Source organism: Balaenoptera ricei, chromosome 2 (assembly GCF_028023285.1).
Source record: "Balaenoptera ricei isolate mBalRic1 chromosome 2, mBalRic1.hap2, whole genome shotgun sequence".
Lineage (NCBI taxonomy): Eukaryota > Metazoa > Chordata > Mammalia > Artiodactyla > Balaenopteridae > Balaenoptera > Balaenoptera ricei.
The window spans coordinates 19,539,048-19,564,769 of record NC_082640.1 but is presented as its reverse complement, the minus strand read 5'-3'; the positions used below and the strand labels follow the sequence as shown (position 1 = coordinate 19,564,769).

The window sequence follows — 25,722 nt, the reverse complement described above, 5'->3', positions numbered from 1 at the left end:
TTTTATTTCTCCAGGAGGAAAGATCTATGAATGAGTGTTTAAAGTTATATATACTAAGTTTCATGGCACTATAACAATCGTAAGACATCAAAACATTGACAATAAGGACTTCCCTGGTGGCACAGTGGTTAAGAATCCTCCTGCCAATGCAGGGAACACGAGTTCGCCCTGGTTCGGGAAGATCCCACATGCCATGGAGCAACTAAGCCTGTGCGCCACAACTACTGAGCCTGTGCTCTAGAGCCCGCGTGCCACAACTACTGAAGCCCGCGTGCCTAGAGCCCAGGCTCCACAAGAGAAGCCACCGCGATGAGAAGCCCATAGCCCCCGCTCGCTGCAACTAGAGAAAGTCCACATGCAGCAACAAAGACCCAACACAGTCAAAAATAAATAAATAAATAATATTTTTTTAAAAAAAACAAAACATTGACAATAGCCATAGCAGCAGTATATCCAAATGATGTCTGTCTAAATCTTTAGGTCTATATATAGTGATAAAATTGGAAATACAAAAAAGCTATCAATCAACACCACTATATATTAATGACAAGTTTGGTTGTCTGGGTGCTGGTATCAGGGCTCAGTTTGAGTATGTAAAACTCAACAGTGTTTTGATTCACAAAATCTGCTTAAAAGTAAGTTAGATGCAGAGAAACATGGTTTAAAATACTATATAAATTTTCATCATACACATATAATACAAAAATATTTTCCTTTAATAAAGATTTTCACATCATGTTTAATGGGAAACAACTAAAATGTTATGCAAACAACCCAGTAGGGAAATTTTTACTCTTTATCTTTTAGATCATATAATTTTTCTTCAAAATCTGTACATATTCTTGTGACGTTTTCAAAACTAGATCTTGATTTAGATTTGACTCATCAGTAGCTCCTAGAGGAGAAGCTCTATAGGATCCAGATTCACATTCAGCAGCAGCTGAAAAGAAAAAGAAAGGATTATATTCTTTACCTAAAATACTTGAGTTAACTAAATATAAGTTAGTAAAAAAAAAGCTGAGACCTTTCTAAGTGTTCAGAAGAATGAAAATTACCTATACACGACATAACACAAAATACAAGATTACTATTATATAATTTGCCCGTGGTTGCACGATGAATTAATTGCTCTTGTGGCTGAGTATCAGAGCTTCTGGTTTTCTCATTCTTCATTCATTTACTCAACAACCATCTGCTAAGGTGCTGCGACAAGCACTGAAATTACAAGATGAAGGTGACACAGTCCACCCTGAAAAATCATATACTATAAACTGGAAAAACAGACAAACAGGCAATTTCCATACAGAGTCATAAATACTATGACAGGTATAAAAGAGGGTACAAGGAACCCTCAGAAGTGACACCCAGCTTTGTGTCAATACTGTCAGCTTTCTGGTGGAGGTGGTATGTAAGTGGATACCTGAAGGACAAGGAAAAAGTACGGGAGACGGAGGGAAGAAGCAAATACAAAGACTAAAGGTGAGGAAGAGCACCTGTGGGATTGTAAGCAGTCTATTTGACTGGATGCAGAGCAAAGGGGCAGAGGAAGGGAGTAAAGAGATAAGGCTGAATACTATGGCAGGACCCAAACTGATTTGGGTGTTTTTATTCCATGATAAGGAATTTGGAATTTTTCCTGAGAGCAAAAGATAAACCAATGACAAAGTCAATGACAGGAAATTTTAATGTCAGCCACTAAGTGACAGCTACACGAACGTGACTGCTTGAGTCTGGGTTTTTTGGCCTTAATCACTACCAGAAACTTGAGAAGTTGATGAACCCCATGTTTTCTAATAATGTCAGTGTGCAGGCTGACAGTTCCACAGGGATGGCAGAAGTAGAGGAAGGATATAGCCAGAAATAAAAAGAAATGCATAGATTTTTTGAGATTTTTTTTTTTAAAGCTATGGAACATGATGAATAAATGAGGAATCAGGATATTTTTCATTATGAATGTTCATGCTTTCACATTTTTCATTAGATATGTATAAGAAAAGATATTTAACCTATCAATAGTATCTGTAATCCAAACAATGGAAAGAGATGCCATTTACTATTTAATATTTACAGTTTATTTCAGAAATCAATGTCTAAATTTAATTCATAAATTTCGGCAACATACCTTTTTCTAGTTCTCTAGTTATATTTTTTTCCATCTCCTGCTGCATCTGAAATAAGTAAAATATTATTTATGTTTAAGTTAGACAAGAGACATTTTTGTAGGAATGATGTATATAGCTTATGAAATGTGGCCTTTAAATAATACTTCTAGAGACTAGACCTAATTTGAGGATTGCTTAAATAGAAAAATAATCACATAAATAAAATAAAATAAATTCCTACTTATTTTGATTTTAGATAATAGAGAACATATATATGTACTGTTATTTAGATTAATCTGATAAAAAGTACAATAAATATCAGTCTATTGAATATACATATTTCAGAGGGTGATATTTGATCTTATTGGTACAAACAAGTTTAAACGATTCAAGTCATATATTACAATGAATGCATTACTTTGCAATTCTTAGAAAAATTGCTCTTTATAAAAGTTTAATCAGTTTTTTTACTCTAATGGATTTTTCCTTAAAATGAGTTTTCCATTCTTACACTTCTATAAAACTAAAATTTTAAGGTATGTTCTATGGTAATAATTTTTCAACATAGAATCTTAAATACATAAAATGAAGAAAATGGTTCTGTTGTAATGTCATGTCAAAATTCTACCGGCAAAAAATTAAGTAAGGTATTTTCCTGTCTATGTTAGGACTAAAACATTTATTTCAAAAAATCTGCAAGAAGAAAGGAAAAGTAGAGGCTAGAGCCAGTTTTCAAACTCAGTGTCTGATTCATGACTTTCTAGAGTTAGAAACAAGGAAAACAGTATATAATTCTTTAACTGTAACTTTGTTTCCATTCTAGAAATTAGGGCCAACTTTTTGAAACATTTGACTAATTATAGTTATCTACTTAATTATGAAATGTGTGGGAACATTTCAAACTGTATTACAAGTGTCTCCACCTAGAGTGTTCTTTTAAAAATCTTTCTTATAAAAGGCACCCTCTCACTAAACAGGGTCTAAAATAGTATACTGAAAATAATAAACACTGTGATGATAATGATAACATGATAGCCAACGCCTTTGTAAATTTTAGGTGCGAAGACAAATTTTTTGGCTAGCAGGTTTCCCAATATTTTCAGAGACTGTTTTCCATAACACTTTTCTGACAACAGCACTATAGAGAGGCCCTGTAAAATGAATAATGTGACAACATTATTAGACAGGTCTTGTGAAATTAATAACTCATAACAGATGAAGGAAGGCGGCTTTACTGAAATGATTTTTTATTACCATTAATAAACACTGCAAAATGTAGGTCACGTTTTTACACGCGTTGAATTAGGGAATGACCCGTGTAACATTACTCTCTTTTCCCCCAAAAGCTCTTTTCCTAAATATGTACTTCCGAGACCCTTATGTTGATTTCTAGGTGAGGATAGTACTCAGCTGGAGGCAGTAGTTGGAAGTCGAACATTAATAAGGAGAACACACCTGCATTTTTCTTTAAACTTTTCCATTTAACAAAAACACAGAAAGGTGAGAAAATTATACACAGGAAAACAATATATCAGCAAGTTTTAATCCTAAAGATTTTTAGTTAGAAGGATTCTCTCATAACTGATAGTTTCCAAACTATGTCCCATAGAAATGGAAGGTCCCACTGAGGACACTGCAGGATTGAAGGACAGAGAAGTCACAGCTTCAGGGTCTCCGGCCACTTCTTTAGCTAAAACAGCTCTATATTTGTCTCTGTTTTATATAATACAGTTTCATGCAAAAATTTTTTTTTTTTATAAAAGAAAGGTTCTTTTCCTTGAAAAAAAATTTTTTAAGGTATGAGAGTCATTGATTTAGTCAAAGTCCCTAATTTTACAAAAGAGGTAACAAAGGCTCAGAGAGACTTTGCCTGGTGTCACAAAGCCAACGGCCTTCTCACTGAGTCTAGAGTTCTACGCCAGCTACTTCCTCAGATTAAGAAAAAAAACACATAGATTTTTAACTATTACTCAGAGAAAATAAATATGTAAAACTTTGTCATGTAGCTCAATAATGTTTGATGCATGAGACATGAAATAGTAGCTTTCTAACTAAATTATGTTTTAAAGGCATGAACAAGAATAAATTATCATAACTCCTATTAGTAGCAGTCAATATATTTAATTTATAAAGCACAGATTTTTTTTTTTTAACCACAGGACAGGGAACTTGAAGGAGAAAATCTTTAGTTGAATCACGTAGGCCAAAACTGAGGAGATTCTTCTTTAAAAGGATATTCGTTTCCTCCAAATAAAACTTGGTTTACCGAAATGAGTCAACAAAAGAATTATCCATGTTGCGGGTTATTTATGGCAAAATTTAAAACACAAAACAGATTTCTCTTTACCATCTAGCATACTTCAATCTCTCATCATTAGTTTGCATGTACAAAAAACATGAGTGTAATCTCAATTAGAATTTAAATCCAGTCAGAAATTACAGGCTAATTCCTTGGCCTAAAGTTTCAACATGAGGACTTACACTCCTACCCTCCTCATGAGAGGAGGGGAGGTTTACCCAATGGGTGAATTTGGGAGAAGGAACTAAGAAGTGCTTGCTTGCTTCCGAATCTCTTCTTTGAGAAGGTGTGTGTGCCCTCGGCACTGGGAACTGGGGTCTGCTCTCATGCCCGCAGTAAGCAGCCTGCCCTGGGGCGGGGGTCAAGCATTTGCTTCCTCCCCTTAGGCCTAATTTGGGATGAAGTATTCTGAGGCCCACTGTGACTGCACACCTAAAGCACGTCCTCCAATTCATTACTTATGTGTCAGTAACAAAGCTCCTTAGTTGATCTCCAGCTGCTGACTCCCACGTGCTGAACTCAGAAGGGGAAGAGAAGTGTCATCTGCCACCTACCCACCACAGCTCCAACAAGGCAGAGGACCACACGACACTGAGGGAACGTTTTCTTCTTCTCCCCTGACTTTATAATTAACGTACATTGTTCAAAACAACCCCCACTATAAAGTAGGGGAAAGGTGAAAGGAACATTTTAGAAAGAAACGTAGTGAAGCCAATAACAATACGAAGCACAACAAGTATGTGTTCCATTCACTCAACCATAATGTATTACTGTTAAATTATATCTGAGACTGCAGGCTGGAAAATAATGTTGCACTCTCTTTTTAAGACCAATTTGATGAATATATACACACCACACACATACACATGCACACTCATTTCCAAAGTTAATTTATTTTCAGTAATTATTGATACTTTAAAAATTTGATATCACTCATTTTAAATGTCATGAAAATGTAATAAAATCAAGTCATTTAAACCACTTCAATTCATTATCCAATTGTAAACAGGCTAATGTATGAAGGAAATTACACTTGGCAGTCTGTAGACATTAAATACATGTATTTTGCTGCAGAGAGAAGAACTGAGGAAGAATTTGTAGATCAAAGAGCTGAAAAACTAAGTAGAGAAAAAATAAAATGAATGAAAGAAAAAGAACTGTAAGAAGTTGAGCTATTACCTCTATCTTTCAAAAGATAAAACACCTACTCATTTGTCCATGTGGACAAAATGAAGAGGGAACAAGAAGGATTACACTGATATAATAAACTGAGACAATAAACAAGTTTACTGAACTCTGCCTGTGCCTTATGAGAAACTAGCTTAACTACTGTGGTAATTTGATTAGAGTTAAAACTCAGAGTGGATAGGCAGTGCCTTGGTGATGTAAAGAGGAGGCCTATTTTTTTAAAAGAAATGTGACTCAATATTCTGGTGAGATACAAAATGTTGTATCATATAAAAAGTCAAAGTCTTAGGAATATTAATTGTTTTAGCTTCAGTGCATTTGTATGACCACATTTAGAAAGAGAGTTGCTAAACTGAATGGACATTGAAGCAATTTTTTAAATTACTTAAATAAACGATTAGAAAAATTTTGAAAGTGTCAGTAATGCACCAAAAGTCCAAAATCAGTCAGTGTAAAATGTAGTCCTCCTACTTAAGACAGATTTAAAGGGCATTTATTAACTACTGTGGCCATGCATCGTGTTCGGCACACAAATACCTAAAAACTCTTGAACATAAAAAAAATCTTCAAACCAGCGAAATTGTGTCTGTTATAAAATTGTCTGGAATAGATTTTTAAGTTTTCAGTTCTTGAAAAAATTCTATGTGCAAGAAAACCTAACAGTGATGTAGCTGTTCTGGCTAATGTTAACTTTTCGTATTTTATAATAATATAATTAAATAACACAATTGAAAAAAACTGTAAAATTACTTCTGATATATAGGACAAAACATCCCAGAATTAACTAGAATGTGAAAACTGAGGGTAAAATTAGCAAGACAGATACGTAGTAATCTCCTACCCCCACAATGGTATCAACTGACAAGACTGAACTTCATGTACTGGTGAGGGAGGTAATAAATCTAAGTGTTAGGTACATGGAGAAAGATTGCTGCTACAACCAGCGCAACTGAAACCACAGACATAGAGCAGTACTTTGCTATAATTATTTTCCTTAAAGTTAGGGGAAAATGCTGAGTAAGATAAAACTTCACAGTAGGAATAGTCCAAAATGTTAAAACCTTGCAAATAAAGGAGACTGATAAACAAATGCAATCCTAATGCCATTTTTAACATTTTACTTTGTAGAATCATAGCTAAAACCTTTAGAACGCTATCGTTTTATAATGTCCCATCCAAAAACCCACCCCCTTCTATCATTTTAGACAGTACGTTAACACCTCTCATAATACTTATGTTTTCCTAGTAGAAATAATTATATTCCTAGCAATTCTAGAAGGCACCTTCTTTCTGTAAGTCTTACTAAGAATTATGTGAACAATAACTGTATAATAACTCTTCTGCGGCATTCTGTAGTGATTATGGAGACATGTCTTTGCATCTTGATAGAGTAAGTAGTGCTCTTCAATCTCTCTTATTAAAACCAGCACGATTTGGCAAAGACCCCACAAGGGAACTATGTATACCTAGTAACTACAACATTGAGTTTAAAATAAACTATTTTTCTATTTATCTAGAATTACTAAAAAAATAAACACCTCTTTCCTCCAAAAAAATTAAAGGAAAAACTTCCCGCACAAATATTCTCTCACACTGTTTTTGCATTCACACACTCTTTCATCTTCATCTTGTAAAATGATACATTGTCTGATTTTTTGGGTGACAACTCATGAGAACATTCTAAGTTTACATCATGCTTAGCAACTGACAGAGGGCTTGACATGCATTTTCTTTTTGACCCTGGAGTCCAGTTTCACAGCTCTGAAGCACTTAGACCCAATTTAGCCACAGCACTGTCTAAGAAACCTTAGCTTTGCTCTTCTGTGATTTGTTACAATGTGAAGCCAAATGAGAAAACAGGCTGAGACCTCATTTAACAAGGGCTACTTTTCTCTGCATCAAGAACATCATGAAAACACCATCAAAACCATAAACCCGTGTGCACTGAGTGAAATGGATATTTTAATAACAATGATACACAATGAAAACTAATTGCAGTTTAAAGACTCCCCATCATTGCCATCTTAGTCATCATTCATCCAGGTGATGGCAAGATAGAGACATAAGTGGACTTCATTTTACAAATTTAAATATTTGCTTTATTTAACTACGTATTTAGAAATGTTCTACAATTGCTCAGCAAGACATTTTATACAAATTCAATAAAAATGCTGTAAGTAAAATAGCAATTAAGGATGCACTCTCATGTACGAAAATGACAAAAAATTTTAACTTAAAAACAGAAATTAACCTATTTAGTGCTACAAGTCTATTTAATTCACAAAAAGAATTTATCTAGCATTCCTTTAAATAAAAAAATCCATATATGGTTAAGTGTTTGGATGCCAATCATTCACTTATGCTTAGGGGTAGAAAAACTAGGGTGCAGCAAAGCTTGAAAATGATTATGAACCATCGCCAAACTGAAATCAATTTGAAAGTATATCTTTGGTTATTAGGTAATAATATTTAATTTCTAAAATAGAATTTAACTGCAGCTTTTCAAGAAATTTAAAATTTGTCAGTTTAATTACAGTTACTGAATAAAGTTAATGATAAATCTCTCTTGAAAATGAGAAATCCAGGGACTTTAAAAAATCATAAAATTTCTGTCTCTTTATTAGCACAATTAATTATGGCTTTTATTTCGTGTGCGTAAGTCAAATAAACAATTCATAATTTCACCAAATTAAAAACAAGAATTGGGCTTCCCTGGTGGCGCAGTGGTTGAGAGTCTGCCTGCCAATGCGGGGTACACGGGTTCGAGCCCTGGTCTGGGAAGATCCCACATGCCGCGGAGCAACTAGGCCCGTGAGCCACAACTACTGAGCCTGCGCGTCTGGAGCCTGTGCTCCGCAACGAGAGGCCACGATAGTGAGAGGCCCGCGCACTGCGATGAAGAGTGGCCCCCACTTGCCGCAACTAGAGAGAGCCCTCGCACAGAAACGAAGACCCAACACAACCATAAATAAATAAATTAAAAAAAAAAAATGATCAAGTCCTTTAAAAAAAAAAAAAACAAAAATTATTATCAGAAATCTGAAACCCAAGGAAAAAAAGATAATATAACTAACCTTAGTCAAGTAAGTCTCCATGCTCTTATTTGAAGGGCGTGAACTTGAGGTAGAAATCTCTAAGTTTTCTCCTGGAGTAAGATTTCTATTGAGCACTAAACTATTATTAAGATTTCCAACACAAGGTGGCTCCAGGACTGGCCTCGTAGTAAGAGTGCTGAGTAAAGATCTGTTCTGCTGTTTCTCCACCAGTAGTTTGGTACTGATCTCTGCCAGCCTCTCATTAGTCCTGGGAAGATGGCAAAACACCAATTTCATTCATTTCATTTTCCCTAAATGATTCCTAAATGATTTGCATTTTTTAAATTGTCATAATAGTAAATGGAATGTCCCATTAAACCACGTTTTGGGGCTTCCCTGGTGGCGCAGTGGTTGGGATTCTGCCTGCCAGTGCAGGGGACACGGGTTCGAGCCCCGGTCTGGGAGGATCCCACATGCCGCGGAGCGGCTGGGCCCGTGAGCCACAACTACTGAGCCTGCGCGTGTGGAGCCTGTGCTCCGCAACGGGAGAGGCGGCGACAGTGAGAGGCCCGCGCACCGTGATGAGGAGTGGTCCCCACTTGCCGCAACTGGAGAGGGCCCTCGCACAGAGGCGAGGACCCGACACGGCCATGGATGGATAAATAAATAAATAAAATTAAATTAAATTAAATTAAATTAAATTAAACAAAACAAAACAAAACCACGTTTTAACACTGAAAATAGGTCAGAGCAGACCTACTATAAACAATTCTAGGTGTAAAATTGTTCTAAAGAAGTATATATGTGTCTGAGGGATCCTTAACTAACAAGCAAGTCAAAGTCGGGAGAGGAGAGAAATGGCGTCAGCGGTTTAGATGGCTTAACGGGTGACACTTGCTGCCTTCTGCGATGGCTGCACTTAGACACTCATCTTTAGTAAACCAGTTCAGGGATGAAAAAACAAACCATCCCTCAAAGACATTTTCAAGCATTTGCTTTCACCACCCCTGTATACACATTTCACTCATTACCTCAGAGAAATTAAGCATTCGGCACTGAGGAATAATCTAGAGCAGCGGTCCCCAACCTTTTCGGCACCAGGGACCAGTTTCGTGGAAGACAACTTTTCCATGGATGGGGGTGTATGTTCAGGCGGTAATGCGAGCGATGGGGAGCGATGGGGAGCAGCAGGTGAAGCTTTGCTGGCTTGCCCACCACTCACCTCCTGCTGTGCGGCCTGCTTCCTAACAGGCTGCAGACGGGCACCGGTAACACTGCTACTGAGGCACTGGAGGTGGGATCTGCCCTTGCGGTCTTCCACACACCCCCTCACGCAGGCCACCGTGTTATTTTTAGACACTTTGTGAATTATACAGCCCTTCGCCCCTCTGTTACTTTCCCCTTGTTTCACAAGCATGCCTTTATGTAGAGTAGAAAAACTTCAAATACAGTAGTTTGTCTCAGGGCGCCCTCTAGCGATGATACCAAAGATCATAATCAAGAAAGTAAATTTACCAAATGCTAAAATGTGACGCTTTGCGTTTAAGCTGTAATCTTCCAAAAAATAATTAAACTTGTTAATATTTCTATTTACGGGAATTCCAACAAGAAATTTTATCTAAATTACAAAGTTTCAAAAACACTTAGCTTAAAGACTAAATCAGGTTAACTATTGGGTTGGCCAAAAAGTTCGTTTGGGTTTTTCCAGTAACATCTTACGGGAAAACACAAACGAACTTTTTGGCCAACCCAATATATGAAAATATAAAAAATAAAGTTATGTAAAACCAACAAAAAGGTGGGGAGATGCAAACTGGACTAACATTTTAAAGGTGACTTCACTTACTAACATCATTTTCCAAAGTTATACTACCTAGTTAGCTTTCACTTCCTACTAATCTCATGAACCTGGCTCAATAAAAATTATGCTTTGGAGGCAAATTAATGAGCTAAATTTAAATTTATTTTCTATGATTCTATGTTTTGACTTACTTGTTTAGTTTATTTGCCAATGACTTTCTAACTTTTAGTTCTTCAAGGTAGAGTTGCTTATATTTTTCCAACTCTGCTTTATTAGAATCTTCTTGAAAAGTTTTCATTTTGGAGAGTTCAGATTCCAGATCTTTAATTCTGAGTTCCATTTGACTTCTTATTGAAGCATTATTATTCTCTCTTAACTGCTCTAAGTTTTCTTGAGATGCTGCTTGTGTCTAAAGTAAAATAAAAAGATACATGTTTAAAATAATTATAACCTGAATAATTATATTTGTGCCCTTTAGTTTTGCGTCAATGATTCAGAGAGCAATTTTAAATGTGAAAAAAAAGCTGACCTTTAAAAATATTTATCATCAATGCAAACTGAGTTAAATCTTAATTATAAAATTAAAGTTGAATCATTCTTATATTTGTACTCATGTAATCTCATAATTCAAAGAATAATAGGATCAATTTAAAAATTTTTAAATTGAACAATACAACTAAGAATAATCCAAGAGTACAGTACAATTTCTAAATCACAATATTTTTTTTAATCCTAATAGTTTTGTTTTATACCAGTTGGTCTTAAAAATAAAATGATTCTCTAGTGAGAATCGTTCTGAAAGATCAATTTAGTGAGAATAACGATGGAAACTGAAATATTTAAAGGGAGAAACAAATGCCACCTTCCTTCCAGAAATTTACAAAACAAACTGCTATAAGGGAAGTAGAAGAAACACATAAAATGTATACATCCGAAATGTAATTTATAGTGAAGTGAATTAAAGCACATTAAAGATCAATAAATTAACCTGTAAAAATAGGTTGACTTCTTTTAATTTTTCTATTATATCCTGTCTTGCTCTTTCTTCAATCTCCCGTTTATACTGCTCTACTTGACTGTGTTCTATCATATTCATTTCTATATGACTTTTGAGGTTCACTACTTCTTGTTCCAACTTCTTTTTATTCTTCTCTAGTTTTTCACATTTCTTTTGTATTACTTTCATAGATAATAACTCCTGTTGAAGAACTTGATTTTTTACATCCAGATGTAGACATTTTGAAGATGCAGTTTCCAGTTCTGCTGTAAGGTCATCAATCTGCATGAATAAAATAAAATCGTTTGGTAATTAGGGACATAGACTGAGAATAGCCTAACTCAAAACCAGTATCAACTTTTGAAATAAATTCAGTTACAATAAAATGGTATCTCTTTTGTAGCATGTAGGACCTTGAAGTACTAAGAAAATGAAGAAAAAAGTTCAAACCACCAAGAGCCACAAATATATATCCTTTACTGTCATCATTGTTACACAACATTTGCATTTGATTTTATACTCTTTTATTCTTCTATTGCTTCATGTCTGTCCTCCATAAAATGACTATAAGTCACCTCTTAGTAGAAAGCCTCTTACTCCTTCCCCACCCCCATCTTAACCCTCCATGATTTTTAAAGTTTTAGGGATATCATATTGAGTTATTTAGGGCTGAGTTAATAAATGCCTCCCAAAATAAGACTCTGAAAATCAGGCTCTAATTAATGAGTCTTGTAAATATGGCTTCTAATACCATAAGCCTTTTTCTGAATTACAAATATTTTATGCTAATTTGAATTGCATTCCAAGGAGAAATGCTTCGCAGGGTTACGGAGAAATCACATCTCCCAGTGTAATAGTTTAGGGAGGTGATCCATACATTTTTCTGAACAAAAGAGTGCCATTAATTCTTGTAATGCTTTGCTACTTTCCACAGAATAAGAGAACATACTAAACAAAACAAACAAAAAAACTTGCTGGAATTTCAACGACACTGAGTTGGGAAGAACTACTTCCCTTTAGACAGAATGATTATTTGGTAAGACAAGGCAAGTGGATGTGGTAGTTTTAAAACATGTCTACAAATTCTTTGACACTTTTCTCACGAAATTCCCAGGGCTTGACAAGACTGTTAATGGAAGCCTGACGGCCCTTGAAGAGGCTGAAGGTGACAGCTTCTAGGCAAGGGAAGAAAATGACACTGCAACTTGGAGGAAGGGGGACTCTAGCTACAAAGCAGCTGAAAGTAAAATTGATGAGAGGGATAAGCTAAAAAAAAAGACTATTAAATATAAAGGATCCAGGACTCATTGGATTCAAATATCTGTATCCCATTTACAGCATCTCCACATGCCCAAATAATGCTAAAACAGAGAAATAGCTTCTGGGCTAAGATCAGATTTAGGGTGCTGCCAGGAAAACATGGTCTAAAGATGAAGCCAAGACTGTAGAACCCTTTACTAAGACCCTGGAAAGACTTAAGTTGGTGCCTCAAATTCCTTTAAGGATCTTAAAAAAGCATAAGAATTTTAAAGGCATCATCCTACAAAGTTTCCCGTCCTACAACAGCTTCACAAGAAGCCCAAGGGGAAGAGCTTATCTCAAAAAGATTTGGGAGGGTAGCTTTTCCAATGGCATGAAGCCCCATAAAATTCACAGGACACTCAAAGCTTTAAACAGAACTGTGGTAGCAAAAACACTGCTTGCTAGCTTGGTTTAACAGAGACCAAGACAGTACAAAATGAGAAGAGGCCTTTGGGATTTTCTTAGAAGTTCTATAAGTCCCCCTTCCTCCAGGTTTCAGTGTCCTTTTCTTCCCTTGCTGGCTTGAGAAACACTACTCAGCTGCAAACACAGGTCATTTCTTATGAAAAGGACAGAACAAAGAGCTCAGAGGGTACAGCAAAGGAGAATCACTTCCATGGTCGGGACTAAGTCCTAATCAAAGAGCTGGCAGCAGGTATCAGGCTGTATTTCAGAACTGCTATGGACCAGCATGTCTTCCATTTTCCATTTCTGAATGGGAGAGTCTTTAGCAGTTTAACAGGATGTTGGGTATGTGGGTGGCAGAAAATTTGTCCCTTTAGTTCTCAAGTCTTAGTACTGAGAGGATTGGTACTCAAGGGGCTGTACTCTAGAAACCACACCCAGGAGCCTCATCCCCATCTGTACCCGGTGAAAGATGGTAAGATCCTGGACTCAAGCCTGAGCCTGACACTGTAACAATTGACACTTGTGGGGGAACTGGGTAGGGATAAGTGTATTCTTCATGTGGAAGGAATATAAAAAATTGTGGCAGTGGGTAGATTATGCTGGTTTTTAAATGTATCCATAAATTAAAAAAAAATTTATTCCATAAAAAAAGGTAGACTATGGGCCAAGCATAAGTGACTTATTCCTAATGAACAGAATATGGTGAAAGAGCTGCTGTGTGAATTGCAAGGCGAGGTTAAACAAGACAACACAGCTTCTGCCTGGCTCTTAACCTTGGAACCCAGCCCCATATTGTGAGGAAGCTCAGGCCACAAAGAGAGCCTAGGTGTTCAGGGTAGGTGTTCCAACTGAGGGGAAGAGAGGCCAGCTGTCCTGGCTATGCTTTTCCTAAGTGTACATTGTGAACAAAATAAACGTTGCTTATTTAAGCTACTAAACTTTGGGGAGATTTTTAGGAAAAAACAGATAGAAAAGTGGATGAAAAAAAAGAGATAATAAGAAACATAACTTAGACACAGTAGAAATTGGTTTCCTATAAACTGGAATCTAATAAATGTTGAGATTAACTTAAAATGACAAACAATGCTGATGAGAAGAAGCAGATAACTAGAAGAAAGACCTAAGAACTATTCAGGAGGAAGTTTTCGGGGGGTTCCCTTCACTTACAATTTCTTACAAATAGGCAGGTATGCCTCTTTAGAATTTCCCCTCAAGTTTGAAGATAAGGAAGATTGGTAAGCAAGGAGACATATGAAGTATAATAGTTGAAAAACAACTAGAAATCGTCAGTTTAATTACCAAAATCAGACTTTTTTTACCTCATCTTAATTAACTGAAATTCTAAGGGATAGGCAGCTTTGAATATTTATTAATCTAGGACTCAATCTTCATTGTCCTTTCCTCAGAGAGGAAATAAAACATCATGGAAGCATTTTTAATCTTCTTAGTAGTAAAACAAATGCAGTGTCCTTTGGCAGTATATAATTAAATATAATTTTTCCTTTACCTTACTTAAAGCTTGTTTGTAAGGGAAGGTAGGACTATCTCATTTTTACATTGTACCACAGTGCTTCTCTATATCATACAAATTGGCTTTGAAATTTAGAAATTCAAATTACTAATCTATTATTTGTCCCGGATAAATTGATTGAATATTACCTTTTTTAAAAAAAATTTATTTTATTTATTTTTGGCTGTGTTGGGTCTTCGTTGCTGCACACAGGCTTTCCCTAGTTGTGGTGAGCGGGGGCTACTCTTCATTGAGGTGCACAGGCTTCTCATTGCGGTGGCTTCTCTTGTTGTGGAACACGGGTTCTAGGTGCATGGGCTTCAGTAGTTGTGGCACACAGGTTCCACAGTTGTGGCTTGCGGGCTCTAAAGTGCAGGCTCAGTAGTTGTGGCACACGGGCCTAGTTGCTCTGCGGCATGTGGGATCTTCCCAGACCAGGGCTCGAACCATTGTCCCCTGCACTGGCAGGCAGATTCTTAACCAATGCACCACCAGGGAAGCCCTACCCCGTTTTTTATTTATTTATTTATTTATTTATTTATGGCTGTGTTGGGTCTTCGTTTCTGTACGAGGGCTTTCTCTAGTTGCGGCAAGTGGGGGCCACTCTTCATCGCGGTGCGCGGGCCTCTCACTATCGCGGCCTCTCTTGTTGCGGAGCACAGGCTCCAGACGCGCAGGCTCAGTAATTGTGGCTCACGGGCCTAGTTGCTCCGCGGCATGTGGGATCTTCCCAGATCAGGGCTCGAACCCGTGTTCCCTGCCTTGGCAGGCAGATTCTCAACCACTGCGCCACCAGGGAAGCCCCCTACCCAGTTTTTAACAGCTATACTCTTAAAAATTTTTCTTTGGATGGGATGAAATAGTTATTCTATTCATTATGTGTTAAGCTATAAAGTACAGCTATGCATCTCTTTCTTTTTAAATAAAAGAAGGTAGATACAGGGAACTGTGGTTTCTGAGAATGCAGGATCTATGTCAAGAACAAGATCAGCACGAGTGTTATACACAAGAACCATGTCAAAAGATGATTTAATTGTGAATTGCAACATGATGGCTTAGAGAGACTTCCAACGAGGAAAGCTGACAGCCCAGACTTAATCTTCTCCTAGATGGTGAAATCTATGGATGAGTCTATGAATTATAATGAGCTAAACATAATGAAGCAGATAGCAGACTAAGTCAGCAGATCTTGTGACCAAGATTTGATGGAAACTGAAGTGATGTGGGAGGCACTGGGTGAGAGACTAAAGGTCTGAAAGGAGGGAGAAAAAAAGGAATGGACTTTACCTTTGTAAACCTACTTCCCATCATGTCATGGGGTCAGTGAGGCATAAGCTGGCCACAGGCTCCTTCAAAAGGCAAAAAACCTCCACAGAAGTGGAGTTAAAGACATTCCACTACACTGACTTTTTATTATTACATAAAACAACTGGTAATATGCAAGATGAGTAAGAAAGAATTCTCATAAAATCTGACTTGGTACTGGCATAGGATAGACATATAGATCAATGCATTACCATTGAGGATCTAAAAAGAAAGCCCCACATTTATGGCCAACTGATTGTCAGTAAGAGTGCCAAATAATTGAATGAGACAAGAATAGTCTTTTTAACAAATGGTACTGGGACAACAGAATATCCACATACAAAAGAATAAAATTAGACCTCTACCTCATACCATATGTATTAATTAACTCAGTATGCAAGAGCTAAAACTACAAAATTCTTAGAAGAAAACACAGGTGTTTATCTTCATGACTAGATTTGGCAATTCTTAGATATGACACCAAAAGACAAAAATCGACTAACTGAACTTCATCAATATTAAAGACTTCCGTGTTTTGAAGGACACCATCAAGAAGGGGAAAGGGCAAGCTCCTGAATGAGAGAAAATACTTGAAAATCCTATATCTGATAGAAGATTTGTATTTAGGATACAAAAAGAACTCTTACAATTCAATAATAAAAAGACAATCCAACTTAAAAATGGGCAAAAAGTTGAATAGACAGTTCTTCAAAGAAGATACACAAACAATAAGCACATGAAAAGTGCCTCAACATTATTAGTCATCAGCAAAATGCAAATCAAAACCACACTGAGATACCACTTCACACCTACTAGGATGGCTATAATCAGAAAGACAGGTAATGACAAGTGTTGACGGGCATGTAGAGAAATTGGAATGCTTACAGACTTTGGATAAAAATGTAAAATGGTGCAGCCACTCTGGAAAACAGTACAGCAGTTCCTCAAAAGGTTAAACAGAGTTACCATATGATACAGCAATTCCATTCATAAGTATATTCCAAAAAGAAATGAAAAAAATATGTTCACACCGAAACTTGGACATGAATGTTCATAGCAGCATTATTAATAGCCAAAAAGTGGAAACAACCCAAAGGTCCATCAACTGATGAATGGATAAATAAAATGTGGTATGTCCATACAAATGAATATTATTCAGCAATAAAAAGTAATGAAGTCTTGATCCATGCTACAAAACAGATGTACTTTAAAAATATTATGCTGAATGAAAGAAGGCAGTCACAAAGGACCCCATATTCTGTGATTCCACTGACATGAAATATCCAAAATAGGCAAATCTATAGAAACAGGGAGTACAGTCATGGTACTAGGGCTGGGAATATGAGGAAGGGAAAACTGGTACAGGGTGATGGCTAAAAAGTATAGGGTTTCTTTTTAGGGTGATGAAAATGGTCTAGAATTGATTGTGGTGATAACTGTATAACTCTTTGAATATACTAAAAGTCACTGAATTGTACAGTTTAAATGAGTGAACTGCATGGTACGTTCATTATATTTCAATAAAGCTGTCACCAAAAAATAATGGGTGCTTTGGGGTAATGGTGTGCTGCTCAGCTTCAGATCACTAGCCATGGTTCAAGACACAGACAGTCAACAGTGTGCCCTTTTTATGGAAAAATGATATAGGAAAAAGCTGTCTTTTTTACTAGTATCAAATCTAAAAAATTAACAGACAAATCTGTGTTTCACTGCTCAAAGCATGAAGTGATTTATATTTCCCCAAATTAAGTGACTTTTGGGTCCCAAAACTGATTAAAAATTACCTTATGTTTTAGCATATTAATCTGAATATCCATTTCAATTTGATTGGTTTTTAAATCTCCATGGAAACTAAGCTCTCCATTTTCATATTCATTTAACTTCCTTCTTGGCATTTTTAAGAGCTTCTTAAGTCTGTAGAAATGCATAGAATGAATAAGTCAAGTTCTTTAAGAGTAGACATTTAATAATTATTTAAACAGATATATGTTCTATCATATAAAATAAACTCTATAAATTATAATCCTTTCTCATCTGTTCTAATCTAATATTGTTTGAAAGCATAATAACTAAATTATAATCTTAGGTAAATAATATGAAGAAAAATTTTACAACATGCTAAGAGTTAATATAGTGTGTGTATACATATAAAATATATTACATATATTATACAGTTCTTATAAGTAAGCTGTTATTAGTATCCATTTTTAGGATGTTAATATAAAATATTAACTTATTATTAAATATTAGTTATAAACCAGAGATCAGTAACCAAGCTGAAGAAGAAGAGCATATCATACATGAATGTTTTGAAAAGACACAAAAAGACATTTTGGTACTGACTGACCACAGCCTCTACAAGAAGCAAAGAAAGAACACACAAAAAACATCGACACTCACTCAAAATAGAAAAAGAAACAAGAAAGAAAAATCTTTGGAGTCTGAGTTGATGGGGAAAAAAACCAGGCTGAGCTTCATAAGAAAGGAAATCAGCAGGGAGAGAATGTGTACCAGTCTCTTCAAGCTGTTTTAAGAGATCTAGAAATCTTGCCCAGCACAATGTTAACAAAATGCCAAGCAATGTAGAGAAAATTAAATGAGAGAAAAATACTAATGAGAATCAGGGAAGAACCATAAGTATAATACCAAAATCCACAGATGCTCAAGTCCTCCTAAGCGCATACTTCTGTATACTTTAAATCATCTCTAGATCACTTATAATACCTAATACAAGGTAAATGCTATGTAAATAGTTATAAATACAATGTAAATAAATGTTATGGAAATAGTTGCCACCTGAGGCCCATCCAAGTTTTGCTTTTTGGAACTTTCTGGAATTTTCTTCCCCCTGAATACCTTCAATCTGAGGTTGGTTGAATCTGCGGATGCTGAGGGCTAACTGTGCTCAGCAAATAACCAGAAAGGAAGCCATGTGGAGGCATCACAGACACTGGGAAACACTCTTTTTTTTTTTTATCTGAGTGGTCAAAACATGATCACTAATTTTATTATACTTTAAGTCATACATATGTTTTTGTATATATATTTTAGAACTAAACTTTTAGAGCAGAAAGAAAATATAAGCAAAATCAAGATAGTTTTTGAGGTTGTTAAACAGTGACACAAATAGGTTTTTAAATATTAAAATACTTGAACGCTGAAGGGGAAGAACACAACTAAAAGAAGGCAGGGTTACCAGAAAAGAGCAAAGATATCTTGCAGACATAAAAATTCAAGGTAGATGATGAAGAGCAGAGTGACATTACTATAGGCAAGGCACACTATTGTTATTGTTTTAGAAATCATTAAAGAGGAACTGTAATACTGGGGCACTCAAAACAGTTTCAGATTGTGCTGTGAGTTTCTAAAGTAAACTTTTAAATAGGATGGATGACTTGCTGAAGTATGAATATACACATATAAAATGAATTTGTATCTAAGGTTTTTAATAAAACAAAATTATAGTTAAATCAATTAATTAATAGTTGAAATTATCAGAAATATTAACATCTTACCCAGTAATCTCTTTTTCTAATTCACTATTTTTCTTCATTTCTTGATCCAAACTATATTCCAGAGACTGTTTTAACTCAGTACATTTCTTTAATTGCTGCTTTTCATCCTCAGACTTTGAAAAAAAATTTAAATTATTTTTTAAAACCTAGAGACTTACTCTTCTTTCTTAAAAATATTACTTCTCATGAGTTCATGAGTAATATATGTTTATAGTGAAACACAGTTTATAAACCTGATGCCAGTAAGGACAGATTTCAAAAATAATGACTTTTCTTGAAACAGCTTAAATTGATTTTTCATTTTCATCATTTCAACATTTTTCTGGAATTTAAATTGCCAAAATTTATTTGTTAAAAACAGACGTTTTGGGACTTCCCTGGTGGCATGGTGGATAAGACTCTGTGCTCCCAATGCAGGGGGCCTGGGTTCAATCCTTGGTCAGGGAACTAGATCCCACATGCATGCCACAACTAAGGAGCCCACCTGCTGCAACTGGGGAGCCCGCCTGCTGCAACCAAGATCTGGAGCAACCAAAAAATATATATATAATAAATTAATTAATTAATTAAAAACCCAGAGGTTTTTATACATGTTAATGAAATTTTTTTAAAAAGTGGCTATATTTACATTTTAGTTTCTAAAGATGCCCTAGAAACATTTTCATCAATGGTTTAAGATATTCCAGGTTTTGTTAAATCACATCTTACTAATATAATTTTTGAAAAATTCCCACGCAGCATGAGATAAAGCCTTTCATTCTCTGTAAGCATTCTTCCATAGGTTTCAATTTCTCCATTTCTATTAACCATTCTTCTCTTTAAATAAAGTTTAAGTCTTCTATACACTAAATAAAAACGTAACTTCTTCTTGATTCTTGTAGCTTTTTCTCTCATCCTTTTTCTCCCCCACCCCCGCCACTGGACTCTTACATTCTTTTTTTAAATTAATTAATTTATTTTATTTATTTACATTTGGCTGCGTTGGGTCTTTGTTGCTGCGTGCGGGCTTTCTCTAGTTGTGGTGAGCGGGGGCTACTCTTCGTTGCAGTGCGTGGGCTTCTCACTGCGGTGGCTTCTCTTGTTGTGGAGCACGGGCTCTAGGCGTGCGGGCTTCAGTAGTTGTGGCACTCAGGGTCAGTAGTTGTGGCTCACGGGCTTAGTTGCTCCGTGGCATGTGTGATCTTCCCGGACCAGGGCTCAAAACCCATGTCCCCCTGCATTGGCAGGCAGATTCCTAACCACTGCGCCACCAGGGAAGCCCTATCTGGTTTTTAACAGTTATACTCTTAAAAATTTTTCTTTGGATGGGATGAAATAGTTATTAGTTGCTACGCATGGGCTTTCTCTAGTTGCGGCGAGCAGGGGCTACTCTTCGTTGTGGTGCACGGGCTTCTCATTGTGGTGGCTTCTCTTTGATGTGGAGCACGGGCTCTAGGCAAACAGGCTGCAGTAGTTGTGGCTCGTGGGCTCTAGGGCGCAGGCTCAGTAGTTGTGGCACACAGGCTTAGTTGCTCCATGGCATGTGGGATCTTCCCAGACCAGGGCTCGAACCCATGTCCCCTGCATTGGCAGGCAGATTCCTAACCACTACGCCACCAAGGAAGCCCTGGACTCTTACATTCTTTAACGCATGGTCTCATCCACAATTCATCTTTCATCACTTATTCTCTTCTTTTACACTAAATTGACTTTCAATCTTGTAACTCCACTAAAATTTCTGCGGGTCATCAAGAACCGTTTCTCCAGTCCTTACCTGGCTTTACTTCTCAGCAGCAACTGCTAACGTGACCACACTCTGCCTCAGCTCCTCTGAGCCCACCTCCGTCTGAATGACAGTAACCATTGATGTTCAGTCCTTGACCCTTTCTAATCCTCTTTTTAAATTCTCTCAGGGTTCCTTACATCTCAAGGCTTCGTACCGGATTCCCTAACCTACCTTTCCAGCCTTGACCCCTTTGCTGAGGTCACCTGTACTTTTCTCTCCCCCTTCTCATTCCTCATAGACAACATCCTCAGCCACACTCATGAGCCATTACTCGGTGTGGATTATCCTTGTACAGAGCTATTCTTGGACACTTTATGTTTATTCTTATTGGTGTTACTTTGAGTGTAGTGTTATTTTCTAATCTTGGGGGGCACCCTCACCCTTAGGATGTTGACCAGCATACTTTGTCTTTATTTTCTTTTATAACGCGAAAGTTTTTCACAAGGGTCAGATTACCAATTATTTGCCTTTGTTTTCTTTTTTTTTTTTTTGGCTGCGTTGGATCTTCATTGCTGCGCACGGGCTTTCTCTAGTTGCGGTGAGTAGGGGCTTCTCTTCGTTGTGGTGCGCAGGCTTCTCACTGCGGTGGCTTCTCTTGTTGCAGAGCACAGGCTCTAGGCACGTGGGTTGCAGTAGTTGCAGCACACGGGCTCAGTAGTTGTGGCTCGCGGGCTCTAGAGTGCAGGCTCAGTAGTTGTGGCGCATGGGCTTAGTGGCTCCCCAGCGTGTGGGATCTTCCCGGACCAGGGCTCGAACCCGTGTCCAATGCATTGGCAGGCGGATTCCTAACCACTGCACCAGGGAAGTCCCTGCCCTTGTTTTCTTTTGAATAATTTCCTATTCCATAGAGACCTGACCTTATGGAAGTCTTCTGACACTACTTTCAGGTGAATACTCAACTATATTGTTTGGAGTCTTGAGTCAGCCAGAGCTCTCTCTTCTTTCCAGCCCAGATTCTTCACCTCAGCACTGTGCTGATCATATATCTTAACTCAGGTTGGCTCTGGCCTGGGGATTCCTGAGATGAGAACTTTCTAGAGAAGCCAGGGCTATTGACTGAGTTGGTGAAAAGCCATCTCATTAAATTTTTTATTTGTGTAGACCTTAAAGTGGCCAATAATTCTGTGTCATAATCCTAACTCATTTCTATAGGAATCTACAGAAAATCCCTCATTATTTTTTTAATACGCTTAATCAGTGTGGGGTATTCTTACAAAATTTTCAATTTCTGATACCCGAATAGATTTCTGTTTGACAATGTAAGGGGACATCTGGCACTCTCATTCACAGAAGACTCCTTTTGTCAACATATTGTATTGTCACGTGTATGAAAAGTATGCTAATACAATGTGACTAGTTTATATCAAGTCTAGAAAAAATAATTTTCAATGTTTCTTTGAACACAAGAAGGACCAGTCAACAGAATGTTCTAGTTCCCCTGACAGGTATATCTGTATAATGACACTGCATGAATCTAACTATTGTGATGGAAAGAAATGAGTTGTAGGTGCATCTACCTCATCCCTCCAACTTAGGGTTCACAATACAATCTTCTGATTTTTAAATCATAGGTAGCTTCCCCTACAAAGGAGAGTATAAACGGCAGGAGAATCCCTTTCTGCTTGGTAAATAGTTACATAGCTTTCACTATACATTGATAAATTGGAATCCTGGATTACACATCAGTCTTTTCTGAGACTGGCTGTTACACCTTTGAAAGGCTGATTAACTCAAGTGTCTGGGAAAAAAATTGTTTCTGAACTTGGTATGCTAGGAGCACCTGTTACTATGTAAGGCCCTGATTGAGCAGCCATTTCTACTTTTTCACTGGCATCTCTTTTCTTTTTTTAAAGAAAAAAGGGGAACTTCCCTGGAGGTCCAGTGGTTAAGACTTTGCCTTCCAATGCAGGGAGTTCGATACCTGGTCAGGGAGCTAAGATCCCACATGCCTCGCGGCCAAGAAAACCAAAACATAAAACAGAAGCAATATTGTATCAAATTCAATAAAGACTTTAAAAATGGTCGACATCAAAAAAATCTTTAAAAAATAAAGTAAATAAAATCAAAGAAAGGAAAAAATACATTCCTTTCAGAAAAATGCTTGTACAGTGACCTAGTATTCCTTCTTGATAAAGAAAACGAACTACAACATTAAAAGTAATTCATTCTCAAAATAGCACTGGAGGATTTAGATTACAAGGGGAATTCAGAATTCTAGATCAAATCATTACTCTAATTTCTGGACTCAAACAGATATTTGTGTACCACTGTTCATAGCAGCATTATCAACAATAGCCAGAAGGTGGAAAAATCCCAATGTTCATTGACAGATGAATGAATAAACAAAATGTGGTATATATAAAATATTGCTTTTGGACTGTCACAATCTTTTTAATTAAAATCTTACTACAAAAATCAATTTTATTATTTCAGTCAACTTCCTCTATAAAGAATTATGCTACTAGTAGCAAGTAGTATCAATATAAAAATAAACTCTTTTATCAATGAGACTTTTCATATTGTCCAAAATATTCTTATATGTTACTAGTAAAAAAATTAAAATTCCTTTTCAGCATGACAGAAATTAAGAGATTGACTTACTGAACTTGTACTTAACAGGTTTTTCTGAAGCTGTTCAATTTTTCCCGCTTGCTTTTTGACTGTAGCTTTTAACTTGGCATTTTCAATTTCAAGCCTAAAATGCATATTTTAAAATAATTATTCTCACACATAGGTTTTTAAAATACCACACATTTTCTGAACAAACACCTGCAGGTTCAATTACATACGTTCTTAGAATTTTGAAAAGTAGATGATTTGGCAATTGTGCCGTTTTCTAGTTGTGTTCTGTGGATAATGTGCAAAATTTAGAAATAATGGAGAAAAATTATGCATTTCAAAATAGCTCAAAGCTGAAATGTTTACCCAGCTTCACAATGACGTATTTATTGTCATTACTGATATAATTCTCATACTATACTGCTTATCTGCTCTATACTTATACTTAAGTTATTTTCTGTGCTGCTTTAAATTGTACTTTTGGATGTGATCCTGCATCTTCTCAGCACATCTCATGGCCTCTGTACGTCGATCCTGTGCTTCTTGCAACTAAAAGAAGAAAAAATTTCTTTTAAATTACTGATAATCTAGCAAATCCGCCATCATCTGTTTTTGTGTCTTTCATCTGCATATCGTTTATGGCTACTTTTCTGTTGCAACAGCAGAGTTGAGTTGCTACAACAGACACCTTGTGAACCACAAAGCCTAAAATATTTACTATCTGGCCCTTTACAAGTTACTGACCTCTCCTCTAGTACTAAACCACAACATCATTCATGCTTTAAATTATATTTTATCAAATAAATACACAAATTTATAAATTGGCCAAATGGGGAAAGACATTTATATTTTTTATTCCATGCTCTATACCAACTATAATTTTAAATATCCACATATGTGAATGACCACAGCTCTTCCAGTGATTATGAACGTTCACACTACACACTACTGTTGGTGACAACCAGATGCTTCAGGGACTAGTGTGAGAGGCAGTATCTACACAGGAGCCAGAATGCGTGGGTCTGAGTCCCAATTCCACCAGTTATTTGCTGTATGTCCTTGAGCAAATTACTTAAATTTTCTGTGTCTCAGTTTCTCCAGCCATAAAATGAAGATAATAATAGCACTGACCTCACTGGGATGTCGGGAAGATTAAACTGGGGGGTATACATAATGTATTTAGAAAAGTATGTGGTACATAGTAAATGCTAAGTGTTTACAATTACTATCGCTGTATTTTATGTTCTAAACAATTGGATATTTTAGGCAGATGGCATGCCAACAGAAGTGGTCTCCTGTGCACTGAAATCATTCTCCATACCATTGAAATTGGCAGTAAATGGGAAGCATGAGGACCAGAATGTATGTGCCCAGTACTTCAAAAACTTTCACTGATTCCATTAACCAACCAGTACTTTTTCCCACTTATAATAATTTATAACTTAACTTCCTCTCTGTATTACTCAGTGGGCAGTGATCATGGATTAAGATGCAAATAGCACCTCCTGGATTGAGTGGTACATAACTTACATGACCATCAGAGGAAGGGTTAAGTCACTGGCATGGAAATATCACCCTATTGCTAAATCAAAGTTCTGAATCAATTCACTCCCAATGACTGTTTATGTCTAGAAAGTACTCGGATGAGAAAATTAAGGTTATGTGGTTTGGATATCGGAGAAGCTATCCACAGAGCTTTACAGTTGGTAAAATGCTGTAAATGTGAAAATCCCCAGTTCTGGCTGCATAATGAAGGAAGGCAAATTCAGATTTTTTTTTTTCCAGAGTGAGGGAGAAAAAAAACGAGCATTTAATTGAACAATTCTCCTCTATTAGATTAAGAGCTTTTAATTTTATATTTAATTGCTTAAAATACATTTTAATAAAAGATTTGTTATATCAATATCTCCAAGAAGAAATTATTGGTATGGTATAA

The 25,722-nt window shown here is 36.5% G+C and overlaps 1 protein-coding gene across 4 annotated transcripts in view; it reads right to left on the bottom strand.

Moving 5' to 3' along the window:
• Positions 1–387: 387 nt before the first annotated feature.
• ANKRD26 (ankyrin repeat domain containing 26) overlaps positions 388–25,722 on the bottom strand; it is a 98,600-nt gene continuing 73,265 nt past the window's right edge. For all 4 annotated transcript variants that reach the window (XM_059912028.1, XM_059912038.1, XM_059912047.1 and 1 more), the window contains 9 exons: positions 24,265–24,335; positions 23,829–23,922; positions 19,463–19,575; positions 17,732–17,861; positions 11,414–11,704; positions 10,617–10,834; positions 8,664–8,892; positions 2,123–2,168; positions 388–940 (listed from right to left, as the gene is read on the bottom strand). In XM_059912028.1, the coding sequence (XP_059768011.1) occupies positions 804–940; positions 2,123–2,168; positions 8,664–8,892; positions 10,617–10,834; positions 11,414–11,704; positions 17,732–17,861; positions 19,463–19,575; positions 23,829–23,922; positions 24,265–24,335 (1,329 nt within the window). In that variant the 3' untranslated portion in view covers positions 388–803. The remainder of the gene's footprint in view (positions 941–2,122; positions 2,169–8,663; positions 8,893–10,616; positions 10,835–11,413; positions 11,705–17,731; positions 17,862–19,462; positions 19,576–23,828; positions 23,923–24,264; positions 24,336–25,722) is intronic.